Raw genomic sequence first — 15,119 nt, 5'->3', positions numbered from 1 at the left:
ACACGGATTCGATTGAACATAGACCCGATTGGACACGGATCTGATTGCACACTGACCCGATTGCACACTGACCCGATTGCGCACCGACCCGTTTGCCCACGGACCCGATTGCACACGATACGATTCCGCATCGCAGAACAATGCAAAAACAACCTAGATAGCACAGAAAATTTAAAATAAATTTTTATAAATATTTTACGAATTTATTTTTAAAAAATATTTTTTTAAAGTCATATAATCATTTTTCATAAACCATTTAGAAATAATAAAAAAATTATTAACAATATATAAAATATATTTTTAAAATGTACTGAAAATTATTTATGGTATATAAACTTGAAATATTTTTTATATTTTTAAATTATAATAGCATGAATATTTATTCTTAATATTTTCATAAATATTTATCATAATTTTTTTTATACCTGGCAAATTCAGACATAAAAATGCGTACAACATATTTATTATAAGTATTTTTTTTTTGTATACATATTTTATAGTCGCTAACCCATGTGGTGCAGAAAATGCTTTGTGCACACACACACACACACACACGCATACACGCACACACGGGGGTGGCAAGGGGGGATTCGCCCCCCCCCCCCTCCCGTACTCACCCCGTCCAAGTCGCTAACCCATGCACTATTTGCAATACGGAATCGTGTGAAATCGGGTCCGTGTGCGAACGGGTCGGTGCGCAATCTGGTCCGTGTGCAATCGGGACGATGTACAATCAAGACTGTCCAATCGAGTCCGTGTCCAATCGGGAAATACTACTGTGTCCAATCGTTTATGTGCGCAATCGGGACAGTCCCGTAGCGCTAGATCCGTGGATCGTCGACGGCCAACAATACCCTCGGAGGCCTAGTTTGTCGAGGTGGTGAGATTGCTGCTGTCGCGGAGTTCTACCGCTGCTCCTCGGCTGTTAGCGTGCTCGCTACTGAGATAGGCGTAAGACAAGCTAATGTTTTTGAAAAAGAGACTCGAATGCGAGTAACGCAAAAAGTAATCTGTCCGTTTCCTCGCGCTCCTTATATTGCCTAGAAGTCGTCATTTTACTTCTGAGATCGCCGGGCCTCTGGTGGTATCCACGTGCACTTCTCACTTCCCACTACTGCGGTGCTTATAGCGTTAGTCGGGTTGCGCGGTTGCTAGGCGTTGAGTAGCGACTAGAAGTCTTCGTGTCGCCACAATGAGTATAGCTTTTAAGTGAACCTAAGAAAGCCGTACATTTATTATAAAAAATTTATAAAATGGCGGAAAATTAAGTGTAGCATTATTTATAACAACAAAAATTAATAAAATAGAAGTATTTAATAAGAATAATTTTAATAAAAATTTTTGTGGTGCAGGATACTCTCTCGTACGTAGAGACGCTTTTAAGACATAGCGTCATGCGCGCGATCCTCTTTTTGGCCGCCGAGCCGCGAGCTGTAGTGGGGGTAGAGAAGGCATTGCATTGGGAATTGGCTCGAAAAGGGCAACTGAACTCGAGCACTGTTATATAGTATGGTTCTTCTCTAGTAACTAGAGCACTAAATTAAATAGCAGTAGCGGGATTGAAAAAAATGATTCATTTTTTTATTTTTACTTTTAAAATATGTTGCAAAAATAATGTACGTGGTTATGTGTGTGTCTATGTGTATAGTGGTGTAAGTTTTCGGCCGTCAGCACCAAGAATGTCTCGGTGGTGGAGACACGCACGCCACTTGAGTCGTATGTGTATAGGTATAATAATTCAAAAAGCTAAGCTTCAGACAACATTTTGGGGAAAAAAGCGTCTTAAAATTAAATCAGGAATGCAACATTTTAAGAACAAAAGGTTGTTTCTTTTTATGTATACACACATAGATACATGTTATAAATATACATACATAAATAGGTACATGCATATATATGTGCATAAATATATACACATATATATGTATGATCCAAAGAACCTACTTTCAAACCCATTTTTTTCTTCAGGAAAGTTTAAGAATGGCTGTATCTTGCCTTACAATGAGTCATGCAACAATGGCTAATACGAGACTTCCTAACTGTATAACTTAAAAACTATAGATTTTTAGATCTCATTGAGACGAGTGAGTCCCAGATGCGCACAGTAATAAACAGACACAGATCAAACGGACACAGTAACAAAAGGACGCAGTGTGAAACGGACACAGTAACAAACGGAAACAGTGCGAAACGGACACAGACTAAATGCGCATAGACCAAATGGATACAGTAATAAACTGTGTCTGTTTGTTACCGTGTCCGTTTGTTACCGTTTCACTCAGCCCGCTGTGTCTGTTAATTATTGTGCGTTTTGTTTTTAAACGATTTACATGTTATAGGTTTTTGGAGTTGCTGATTACAAATCCGCAATTTAAAAAAATTGTTAATTATTAAGTAAAAAAAACAATTTAAACGAGTTTAATTACTCAATTGTTAATTAATTAATTTCATGATTTATTTTCTTTTTAAAATTTAAGACTTTCTTTGACAATCCGCGTACGCAATAATTTAATAATAATAGTTAACTTAATTTTATAATTCGCTTTATAAGTATAGCATACGCGCGCCGCATAGACGGTACGAGGGCTGCGTCGCGCGCGCGTGCTCGATTAGCTGATTGCGGCCGCGGCAGTCTTCACATTTTTTTAAAATCTTTGATTGTTATATTATTTACATCCACTGTACGAAATTCGGGTGCGTGTCGTAGCTTGTCTTCTTTCTTTCTCCTAGCGGTGGTACAACAAAAGAGGAGAAAATAACGCGGCCAGAAAAACAAATTCTGCGCCGGACGTAACATTCACGAAATATGAATAAAAGTAAAGATCTAAGAAATGAACGGTTTCAATAAAATTCAAAAAACATTAGCATATATTGTATTGTCAATTTGAAATATTGGCAATATCTCACTGTCTTATTTGCCTCTTTTGAATTTTATGGATTTGCAATCAGCAACTTCGAAACTTCTAAGAAATGAGTTTTGCTCCAGTTGAACTTTTTGCCCGCCAAATTGAATTCGCCATTTTTAATTTTGAAAATTTTACTACGAATTCGTAATCAGCGACCTCGAAGACGTCTAAAGAATGTTTTGGTCCAACTGAACCAGATTTCTGAAAAATATGTATATTTTAGACTTAAAGCCATTGACGTTACTTCCAATAGAAAGGGCTTTTGGATACATGCCGCGTCCTGGTACAGCGTTGCGCCGACGCACAGTGGTCCGAAAACGTAGTACTTTAGACAAAAATCTGCTGACTCTACAATTTTCAACCGATTTGAATCTAAAAACTCTTAAAATACTTGTAAAGGATCCGTCTTTGACGTACAATTGCGAAAAATTCGATATACGACCAGGTTAATTTAAGAAAAATATCCAAAGGTGCGGAAAATTTTTGGAATTAAACTAGAGATTTACGAGCTTAATTCTATGGTTGCAGGATTCCTTCAGTGATCAATAATCGATAAATATTGATGAATCGGAGTTTTTTAGGTCGCTGATTATAAATCTATTATTAAAATCTTAAAATTCAAAATAGCGGATCTAATATGGCCGACGATTATAACGAAAAAAATACTAGAATTTTTCGAAAATTAGTAAATGGGTTTTTTTGGGATCGCTGATTACGGATCAGCTATTGGATTCTAAATCTAAAGACTAAGGTTAATGGTATTACCCGACCAGTGAAGGCAAGGTGGTGGAGATGCTCTACCAGTGAAGGCAAGATAGTGAAGCCATCCGACCAGTGAAGACAATTGAGAATGCTATTCTGAGTATTGAGAGGATGATGACGAGTTTTTGTTAACCTTCGAAAGAACTGGATACCAAATTTGATAAGAACTATCAGAATTATTGTCTGCCATATTGGATCCGCCATTTTGAATTTTGAGACTTTGATAGCAGATTTATGATCATCGATTCAAAAAACTCTCATCTACTAATTTTCAAGAGATTTTAGTATTTTTTTCGTTATAATTATTCGCCATATTGGATCCGCCATTTTGAATTTTAAGACTTTGATAGTAGATTTATAATCAGCGACCCAAAAAACCCCATTCATTAATATTTATCGATTATTGATCACTGAAGAAATCCTGCAACCACAGAATTAAGCTTGTGAATCTCCAGTTTAATTCCAAAAATTTTCCGCACCTTTGAATATTTTTCTTAAATTACCCTGGTCGTATATTGAATTTTTCGCAGTTGTACATAAAAAATGGATCCTTTACAAGTATTTTTTGGATTCCAATTGGTTGAAAATTGTAGAGTCAGCAGATTTTTGTCCAAAGTACTATGTTTTCGGACCACTGTGCGACGTTGCAGTTTGCATCATCAGGGCTAGGAGCTCCGATACTGAGCTCTCTTGGATTGTAACCGTCCTTATATATTCCTTGTCTTGATCAGATAGTATTGATCAATTAAAAACATTTCCGAACAGCACATATTAATTGGCAAGTAACCCAATATTGTATTAAGATTGGCCAACAGTTGACCAATAGTAGGCCAATGAACTGTGCTACTATTGGACAAACAATTCCGCTCCCTTCCTTTATCCTATCCCTACTATCAGGACAAGGTGTATATAAGGACGGTTACAATCCAAGAGAGCTCAGTATTGGAGCTCCTAGTCCTGATGATGCAAACTGCATTTGCGAAACGTCGGCGCAACGCTTTACCAGGACGCGGCATGTATCCGGAAGCCCTTTCTATTGGAAGATATGTATATTTTTCTTTTTTACTTTATTTTGTTAATAGGGAATGATATACAAAGAAATGAAACCTACAAGGTTGGTAATATTTTTCTTTAATAGTTCTTGACATGATCTTTAAAATAAGCCCAATTTTGTTATCTTTTTCTGACAAAAGATATGAAATTTTGAAGTTCTGGGACGTATACATCCCACCAGGCATGATAGTTGTAAAAATATTTTTACCTTTTTGTTGATAAAAATGATACGTAATATTATTTATATAGGTACCAATCGTCTATTAATATGTGTTTTTTTACGTATTAATACAACGTATGTGACGCATATTGTGACATGGTGAATATAAAACATGAATATAAAATATGTGACGTAAACAGAATGAATACTGTGTGAAAATAATGTGACTATTTTTATATTGCGCAGTTGTTACATAAAAAATAATACATATGCAATATAGGAATGTAGATAATATAAATAATATAATACAGACGTAGATAATATAAATAAACTTAAATATTAGAAGTAAAACAAAAATATATTAATTTTATTGTATTATTACTTTAAAAATAATAGAACCCAGTAGAAAAATGAAAGAAATTTTATTAAATCTAAATATTATTAAAAATTTTTTTGAAAAATGAACAGCGTAGTTAAATAAAAGTATTTATAATGTAAAAATTTCGTATAAAACTTTTTGGTATAATTAATTTACGAGATATATCCTAAGAAAAGCAAAAAATGTCTAGCTTTGAAGAGTGGTTTTACTCTTTCAAATCTTTTTGTAGCATTAATAAAAAATTAATGTACTTATTTTTTCTGTATTTATGTCAAGTTTCATTAAAATTGAAATTTTTATTCATTAAATAATCAGCATAGAAAGAGTATAAAAGGTAAATTTTTGAAAAAAAAAAAAAAAGATTTTTTAATGAACAACATAATTAAACAGGAATTTATACTGTAAAAATTTTTTTATAAAACATTTTTTGATATTTTGTTTAGTCTATGAAATACATCGAGAAAAGACAAAAGCATCTTTTCACTTTGAAGGGTGGTTTTACCTATTCAAATGGCTTCGTAACATTAGCTGAAAATTTCTAAATATATATTTATCTCTTCTACATTTATACCAAGTTTCATTAAAATCAGAATTTCCGAGTTTGCGAGATTCTCTTGTCAATAAATAATTATTTGAGTCTAAAATTAGTAAAGGCATTTTTAGTTTAAAATTTTAGTTTTTTACTCTTAATATTAATTAATCACTGTGGAACACTCTGTATATTTTATTATTATAATATTAAAATTTAAAGTGACAACAAAAATCTTAATTTTCTATAAGTATTTTGTAAGTACTCTTTCTATAAGTGTTTAAAATGATTTATGCAGTTTTATTGCTATTTTGAGTTTTTTTTTAAATAAGTAAATAAATTCTGTTTTTTTATTTATTTGTAAAACAATCTTTGTTCATTAGCGATGACATAAAAGATTAATGTTACGCCATTGAAACCAGGAATAATAGTTTAGAAGAAAAGATACTTTTTCTTAAAAAATAAATTTTTTGTTATAAAATATCTTTGAAATAGCTTTATAGAATTAAAAAATGTTTTATACAATCAAAGTTTGCACAAAAATGAAGAGAGCAAGGGGCAATTTTATGTCAATAACAAAATAATTTTTAATACGTAAAAATAAAAAAATTTTTGTTATTGATACGAAATTGCCCTTTGCTCTTTTTATTTCTGTGCGTACTTTGACTGTGTAAAAGGATTTGGTATTTTGTAAAGCCAATTTAAAGATATTTTTTAGTGAAAAATGTTGGTCATTACATTATCGACCCCGATCAAATTTGGACACTCCAGCATTACCTTAATGTACTTATATTTTTAAAAATTCCGATTTTTTAATCCATTAATGTCCATTGCTAACTCAGCAATGATATTATCTAGGATCTATCTAAAATATAGAATCTTATAATATTGTTGCGCTCTAGCACTTCCGCGTCACACTCACTTTCACTCGCGAGCGCGACGAAATAAGTACACGCTTTTAGCGAACAAGAAACTTTATTGGAAGCTCCGAACACATTTACAATTATTCCGAGCACGTCCGCATGAGACGACGTCTCAAGAACAATAACAACTTCATTTGTTTACAACTTCCTGGCGACGCTGTCAACGCTGAACACAGCTGATCGAGGCGATCAATACTATTGATTTTTCCGGAGCGCAGACTAAAGCTCGCGCTCACAACGTGCGCGAGACTACACTCGTAATACTATTCCCCTCCTTCAAAAGTTGTCGTCCCGACAACTTAAGGCTAAGCTTTCTTGAGAAAAACTCGTCGGTCCTGGCTTCTCCGCGCCACCTGCTCTACTTTGAGCTAACGCTGCGGGTTATCAAACGGCGAAGAACATTCCTTTCGACTTTCCTCTTTTCTTCGACGTTTCCCTCCCCTTTCGACACTTGCGCCCTTAAAGGCAACCTTGTCCCTGTCTCAGCATTTGCGCTTAGTCTCACGGAAAACGACATTTAATTCCTTTTAATTTTTTTTCTTCCTGCCCAACAAGATACGATCGCCTTCTCAGCCTTCTCCAGCTTGCGTATCGTTACAAATCGCCAAGTTCCCTGTAACCAAAATAAAACAAGCAACAACTTCTTTCCTTAACGATAAAATTAAAACTCTCTTTTCGTCGGGCTCCGATCAACAAATTATTGTTTTTTTTTTCTATCTCTAAATAACGAGCTAACCTATCCGCATGCACACCTTTCCTTTTATGTCTAAGCGATTTCTGAATGCAAAAGACTACTTCACTTCATTTCCTTACAACTGAATATGGTCCCTCCCAATTACTCTGCAATTTAGGAGACCTCCCTATCTTCCTTCGAGGGTTAAAGAGTCAAACTTTCTCACCAATCTCAAAAAGATTAGATCTGACTTTCGAATTATATCAAGATTTCACTCGTAAAGATCTCATTTTCATTCGACTTCTCACTCCGTTTTAAATTTCTTCTAATCTTTCTTTTAAATTCTTAACATAATGATTCCCAGCTTGTGATTCCGATTTTGGAGGATTTCTTAAAAACAAATCCAAAGGGAGCTCTCTAGCAAAATATCAGCTGAAGTTACGCCAGTAGCTTCGTGTTTGGAAGTCCTATAAGTCAAAAGAAACATTGGAATCCAACGATCCCAATCTTTCTGATTCTCTGAAATGTATTTTGCAAAATTATTAATCGCCTGATGCTGCCGTTCAACCTGCCCATCAGACTGAGGATGTAAGGCTGTTGTCCGTGTTTTCCTAATTTCAAGAACTATTAATTCCGCAAATAATTTTGACTCAAAATTTATACCTTGATCGGTATGAATTTCTAGAGAAACACCATGACGAGAAACGACTTTCGTAACAAAAAATTTGGCTATTGACTTTGCCTTGGAATTCTTAAGGGGAAAAGCTTCCACCTGCTTCGTAAAGCAATCAACAATGACGAGAAGATATTTGTTTCCAGCAGTGGTTCTAGGAAGCGGGCTAAGAATATCCATTTGTAATCTTTCGAAAGATGAGCCCACGTTGTAAATTTGCAAGGGAGATTTACTTTTTCCTAATGGTTCCTTTGAAACACAAATCTTACAGGTTCTGCACCAATCTTCAACATCCTGTTTGCAGGTTGCTCAATAAAAGCATCTGCGGACCTTTTCCAAAGTTTTATTGACCCCAAGTGTTCGCCAGAAGAAGAATCATGAGCTTCTTTTAAAATTTCCGCAATTCGTTTCTGAGGAACTATCAATTAAAAAATTCTAGACTTCAAATTTGGTGCTTCCCAAATTTTGTAAAGAACTCCATCCCTAAGAGTCAAAGCATCCCAATACAGATGAGCAGAAGTATCACCATAAATTAGCTCCGAACGAGCCGGACGCCTCCCTGCCTTTTTTCCACGCAGAATAATTGAAAGGTTCAGCTAGGGTCAGCTTCTTGATCTGTTCGCCATTTCTCTAATGTACCGTCAGAAAGAATAATTCGAGCTATAAAATTTCCTCCAGAAATTTCTTTTTAACTTTTTCACAATAGACACACTTTTGAGCTTCACATTCACGTCTGGACAAACCGTCCGCGTTCTTATGAGTTTGTCCTTTACGATGAAAAACTTCAAAATCAAATTGTTGGAGTCTCTCCAACCAACGGGCCAATTGCCCTTCTAAATCTTTAAAGGACATTAACCATTTGAGAGAAACATGATCCGTACGGACTAAAAATTTCCGCCCCAACAAATAATGGCGAAAAAACTTAAAAGTTTCAACAATACTTAAAAGTCCGCGTCAGGTAACACAATAATTCTTCTCAGCTTTGTTAAGCACCCGACTAAAATACGCAATTACTCTCTTCACAAAATGTTGCGCTCTAGCACTTCCGCGTCACACTCACTTCCACTCGCGAGCGCGGCGAAATAAGTACACGCTTTTAGCGAACAAGAAATTTTATTGGAAGCTCCGAACACGTTTACAATTATTCCGAGCACGTATGCACGAGACGACGTCTCAAGAACAACAACAACTTCATTTGTTTACAACTTTCTGGTTTACAACGCTGTCAACTGAACACAGCTGACCAAGGCGATCAATACTATTGATTTTCCGGAGCGCAGACTAAAGCTCGCGCTCACAACGCGCGCGAGTCTATGCTCGCAACAATATTATAAAAAGAACAATTTTTGTATAAGAGTTGAAAAAATTTCTTAAATATATATATTTCTACATATTCTTTGTACAGTAACAAAATTTGAATATTGAAAATAATGGCATATATATATTCAAAGATGCGTCCTTATATAACAATAAATGTTGTAAAAGAAAAGTTTTTTGATGCTATAAAAATTCTGATAATATGTTGCTTATTTTGCCAAAAGCAGAATGCAATTAATCTATTATTAAGATAATGATTTAAATAGATGTTGCAATTTTATGCTGTTATAATGGCATTACAATTTATAAATAAATATTTACATTATATTTAGCATAATATTTACCTGAGTATTGGTTTATTAACAATATTGTTTAAATAATTAAGTTGAAAAATATTACAATGCATGTAAGTAATACATGTCTTTGTAGTAATTTTTTCTGTGGAATCGATCTGACGCTGTCATATTTTACGAAAAATTATTTTACAAATTGTTTGACGGTTTTATTTAAACAATTTTTTTATTTAAAAAATTGCTTTTAAATTTTTTAAATTACTTATAAATACAATATAGAATACTGTAATTTTTAAATACTTTTTTATTGTTTTGAAAATAGATGCAATAAGTACATCCTTAATTCATTTAGCATACAGTGTTATAAAATTGTTTTTATTTTATGTAGCAAGAAGAAACAGAAGTCTCAATAAGAAATTAAAGAAAAAAGAAAAAAGCAAAAGTATTATGAATACATAATCTAGACATATAATTGTGTCTCATGTTTTACATAAAAGTATAATTTCCACTTTATAGAAAGTTTTAATTGTCGATGCCAGATCATACACAACTGCCGTAGCGAATCGGGCACGCGGCGGCGGTTGCGAGTGTCCCGAATATTATCCGAGTTGTGACATACAATTTATGAATTTACCTAATATTCATTCAATACGGAAGAGCTTCCATGCTGTACGACAGCTTTGTGCATCGGACGCAGATCAACCAAAGTGAGTTACTTTTCAACCATAAAATTTTATTCGTATAATTTTGAAAAAAATTATCTTAACTTTTTTATAAATTTAACTATTTCTTTCTTTTTCTCTTTCTCTTTTACTCTACAGTTGGTTAAGTTTGCTGGAAGGAACACGATGGTTGCAGCATATGTCAGGTTTATTGCGAGCGGCGGTTACCGTAGCCTCCGCGATCGAGAGGGACGGTCGACCAGTATTAGTGCATTGTAGTGATGGCTGGGATAGAACTCCTCAAATTGTTGCGTTAGCCCAGATACTGCTCGATCCATATTATCGTACTATGGAGGTATGTAATATCTTTACAGAGAAGTTGATGACCAAGTATGATTTTTTATACAGCGTAAAAAAATTACAGACTTACTGCAGAAACATTTTATTACAATATTGCAATATTCGGGGGAAACGTTTCATCAAACGTTCATAAAACTAAATTCACTATTGTTACCGTTATTCCAGGTAGCAAACACAAGTCATTTTAACGTCAAATTTTGGTCATTCCCTGACTATTATTGATGTCACTAATGACGTTAAAATGACGTTCTAATGTCAAAGACCGTTGACGTCACAATAAAGACATTTTAACGTCATTTTTATGACTACCCCAGATAGTAAAAGCCGCCATTATCTTGACGTTTTATAAAATATTTTGGGTACATGTCCTATATGCAGCACTTGCATTATGAAAATATTGGAATAACAAATTATAATGTAAAAAAAAAAAATTTACGTTGTTTTTCAACAAGCATCGTTACTTCATAATAACACCATAATAACATCTGGTATTGTCTAATTTCTGCGGTCACCCATCCAACTCTAAACCGCCGTCGACGTTGCTTGACTTCGAAAATTGTGCGCAACCTAGCACTTCGTAATGATCCATGAACACTTGATGCTCATGAATATATATTTGTTATAGATCAGTTCAATATATGTCAGAAAGATAAAACGTGTAGTTAAATAATATTTTTATAAATAAATATAAATCTATAGTTTTTTTACTGATTTTTACATATGCGAAATAACATGTGGAATAACTTATAAAAATGTTTTTGCTTTTGGTAAAGCTAAATTATATCCCACAATATTTATAAAGTATTTACAAAATATTTATAATATTTATTTGAATATTTTATAAATATTTATTCAAATATTTTATAAATATTTTTGTGGTCTTAGATTGACAGATTATAAAGATTTATCATAAATGTTATAAAAATGTTTATGAAATATTTATAAATATTTACAAAATGTTACTTATACAAATCATTATTTTTTATTTATCATAAATATTGTATAAAATATTTAGTCTATATTTTAATAATATATTGAATAAAGATTTTTTGGTAAATGTTTACAATAGGTACCGGTGCGAAAAATCAATTTTTTTCAATACTAATCAACAAAACTATTATAAAAATGGAATGTAGACATGTTTTTAGAGAGGGGCAATTTGATTTTTATGCCGAAAACCATAAAAATAATGGTTTTTTCCATTTATTTTCGTAAAAAGCGGAAATTTCAAAAAATACTTCAAATAAAAGTTGTAGATATCATCGAAATACACATTTTATGTTCTATTGATTTTTGTTATAAAGACAATAGTTTTTGAGAAAAACGACGTTAAATGTTCAAAACGTCATAAAACTCATCTACCAAAATTCGAGTTTTATTAGTTAATTTTATTAATACCGAAAGGTGCAAAGCTCCTCCTTTGTCCACGTGTTTTCTGCATCTGAAAACGCGTGGGCGGGGGATGAGCCCCTCCCCTCCCCTTGCACTTCTTACCCTTATTTTTTTCTAACCTAACCTAACATAACCCAAACAATTTGAAGTCATTATTTGACCACAATTTCAAATCTAAAGTCGCAAACCCATGTGGTACAGTACAAGCATGAACGTCGTTTTGCTTTGTAACCAGGAGGGGGGAGAGTATGGATGAATTTTGCTTCGCATGGAAAGTCAAAAACACAATGGTACAAAAAACGCATGGGCGTTTTGGCTGTGCTTCGTCCCTTTCTCGCACTTCTTTCCAGTACTAACTAATAAAATTAACTAATAAAACGCATCATTAACTAATAAAACGATCATTTTTCGCTGAGTAATTAAAATTTGAAGTAAAAAACAGCTTTTCTCTTTAAACTTGCATAACTCAGCGAAAAATTATCGTATCAAGCTCCGTAAAAAAACATTTTAAAAATAATACTCTATGCATTTAAACAATTTTCGTCTCATTGGGCTATGACACCTACTTTACGCCACGCGTTGTCGCAAGCTAGAATACTTATTTATCAACTTTGCTTGCACTTTCCTTGTCATCCACCATTAAAAAAAAATTTTGCCTACAATTTCGATACAAATTTTGAAAAGTATGGTTTCAAATCTTTCAAACTGTTTTTGAAATTTTGTGCTAGGGCAATTAGGTGCCGAGATGTTCAATTTTGAATTTGTAACAAGGTCGATTTATCAAGGCTTAAGGGACTCGGAGGCGTTGCGATTCGTTTGGTTCTTCCATAACTTTAACAGCCAGATTTATTGTTCTCTACATTAATAATTTGCATCATTTTGGGAATTGAAAATTCATTATTTTCAAAATGTATCAATTTAAATGCCAGGAAAGTAAAGACAAAATTTGATTCAAGATCTTCATTCTTCGCAATCAGTATGACGAAATAATGATACGATTTACGTTTTAAGATACCGAAATTATTAGCAATTATTATTGCAATTTTTCCCAATATGATCGGCATAGATTTTGACTGGTTAGAATTGCATCTTTCTTATTGGGTGTGTGTGTGTGCGTGCGTGCGTGCGTGCGTGCGTGCGTGCGTGCGTGCGTGCGTGTGTTCCACAAGGATAAGGACCCCGTGGTTTGTCAATTCCACAGTATTTCAAGACTCCAAACCCTCCATGAGGCGCGCAGGCGCGCGCGCGTGTGTATGTATTGTGTAGGTGCGTGTGTGTGCGTGTGCGCGCGCGCATTTTGTACATTTAGTAGTGTGTATGTCCTTCTCGTGCGCGGATTACCTCATTTATGCGATTTGGCATACTTTTTATCAGTTTGCGCGCGCGCGCCTGCGCGGTGTACAAGTTTGCGGTGTACAACTTTGCGTTGTACAACTTTGCGGTGTACAACCTTTATGTGTCTAAATGAACGGTGTACAATTTTACGGTGTACAATTTTATGGTGTATAACTTGGCGGTATACAACTTTGCGGTGTACAAATTTTACGTGTCCAATTGCACGGTGTACATTTTTATCGTGTCCAAATTGTAATTTATCTAGAATTTATTTTTCATGTGTACAAAATTACTGTGTCCAAAATTCCTGTGTCGAAATGAACCGTGTCCGTTTCAAACGTGTACATTATTTTGTGTTCATTTGCATCGTGTCCATTTGCACTGTGTCCAATTGTACTGTGTTTAAATGAACCATTCCCGTCAAAATCTATGTGAATCATATTGGAAAAAATTGAAACAGTAATTTGATTTAATGATTTCAGTATTTTAAAGTGTAAATCGTATCTTTATTTCGTAATACTGATTGCGAAGAATGAAGATTTTGAATTGAATTTTGTCTTTACTTTTCTGGCCTTTAAATTGATACATTTTGAAAATAATGAATTTTCAATTCCCAAAATGATGCAAGTTATTCATGTAGAAAACAATAAATCTGACTGTTGAAGTTGTGGAAGAACGAAGCGAATCACAATGCCTCCGAGCCCCTTAAGCCTTGATAAATCGACCTTGTTACAAATTCAAAATTGAACATCTCGGCACCTAATTGCCCTAGCACAAAATTTCAAAAACAGTTTGAAAGATTTGAAACCATACTTTTCAAAATTTGTATCGAAATTGTAGGCAAAATTTTTTTTTAATGGTGGATGACAAGGAAAGTGCAAGCAAAGTTGATAAATAAGTATTCTAGCTTGCGACAACGCGTGGCGTAAAGTAGGTGTCATAGCCCAATGAGACGAAAATTGTTTAAATGTATAGAGTATTATCTTTAAAATGTTTTTTTACGGAGCTTGATACGATAATTTTTTGCTGAGTTATGCAAGTTTAAAGAGAAAAACTGTTTTTTAATTCAAATTTTAATTACTCAGCGAAAAATGATCGCATCAAACTCTGTAAAAAAACATTTTAAAGCTAATGCTCTATATTTTCATTTGCATTTTGTTCCTTTGGGCTGTGACACCTGATTTACGCCATGCACCGCCGGAAACTCAGATCTTTATTTATCAATTTTGCATCCTCTAACTTTGTCATCCGTCATTTTGAAAAAAATAGCCACGCATAATTGCTATTAAAATATTCGTAAAGTGGAACACTTCAAGCTTTATTTTCCTTCTTGAGAAAAATTTTTATTTCTATTATTTATGAAGTTATGGTCATTTGAAATTTCGAAAAATTTTCCGAAGTTGTAAGTGTACTGCTTTTTTTGGTGCTGAGTGTAGATGGCAAATTTGTGGAGATCTGAAAATTCTCATTATATTATTGAGTCAACAATCAGGTTACACAAAAAATCCGTGCTTATGTGAATGGGATAGTAAAGATTGAACGAACCATTACATAAGAAAAAAATGGCCGACAAAGACGTCTTTGCAACCTGGGTTTCATAAATAAACCGTTAGTTAAGTCTTCAAAAGTTATTTTTCTACCTCTTCATATCAAATCAGGACTTACGAAACAATGTGTGAAAGCTCTGAATAAAAAAGGTGAA

The 15,119-nt window shown here is 33.8% G+C and overlaps 1 protein-coding gene across 6 annotated transcripts in view; it reads left to right on the top strand.

The window, feature by feature from the left end:
* The window catches only part of LOC105831889 (myotubularin-related protein 3), a 199,634-nt gene that overhangs the window by 69,290 nt on the left and 115,225 nt on the right, over positions 1-15,119 (top strand). For 5 of the 6 annotated variants that reach the window (XM_012672341.3, XM_036293107.1, XM_036293104.1 and 2 more), the window contains 2 exons: positions 10,185-10,375; positions 10,490-10,685. The exons of the other annotated variant lie outside the window; for it this stretch is intronic. In XM_012672341.3, coding sequence (XP_012527795.1) covers positions 10,185-10,375; positions 10,490-10,685 — 387 coding nt within the window. The remainder of the gene's footprint in view (positions 1-10,184; positions 10,376-10,489; positions 10,686-15,119) is intronic. 6 annotated transcript variants of the gene reach the window in all.

Source organism: Monomorium pharaonis, chromosome 10 (assembly GCF_013373865.1).
Source record: "Monomorium pharaonis isolate MP-MQ-018 chromosome 10, ASM1337386v2, whole genome shotgun sequence".
Lineage (NCBI taxonomy): Eukaryota > Metazoa > Arthropoda > Insecta > Hymenoptera > Formicidae > Monomorium > Monomorium pharaonis.
Note: the sequence above shows the minus strand (reverse complement) of the source record. Positions and strands in the feature narration are given on the sequence as shown.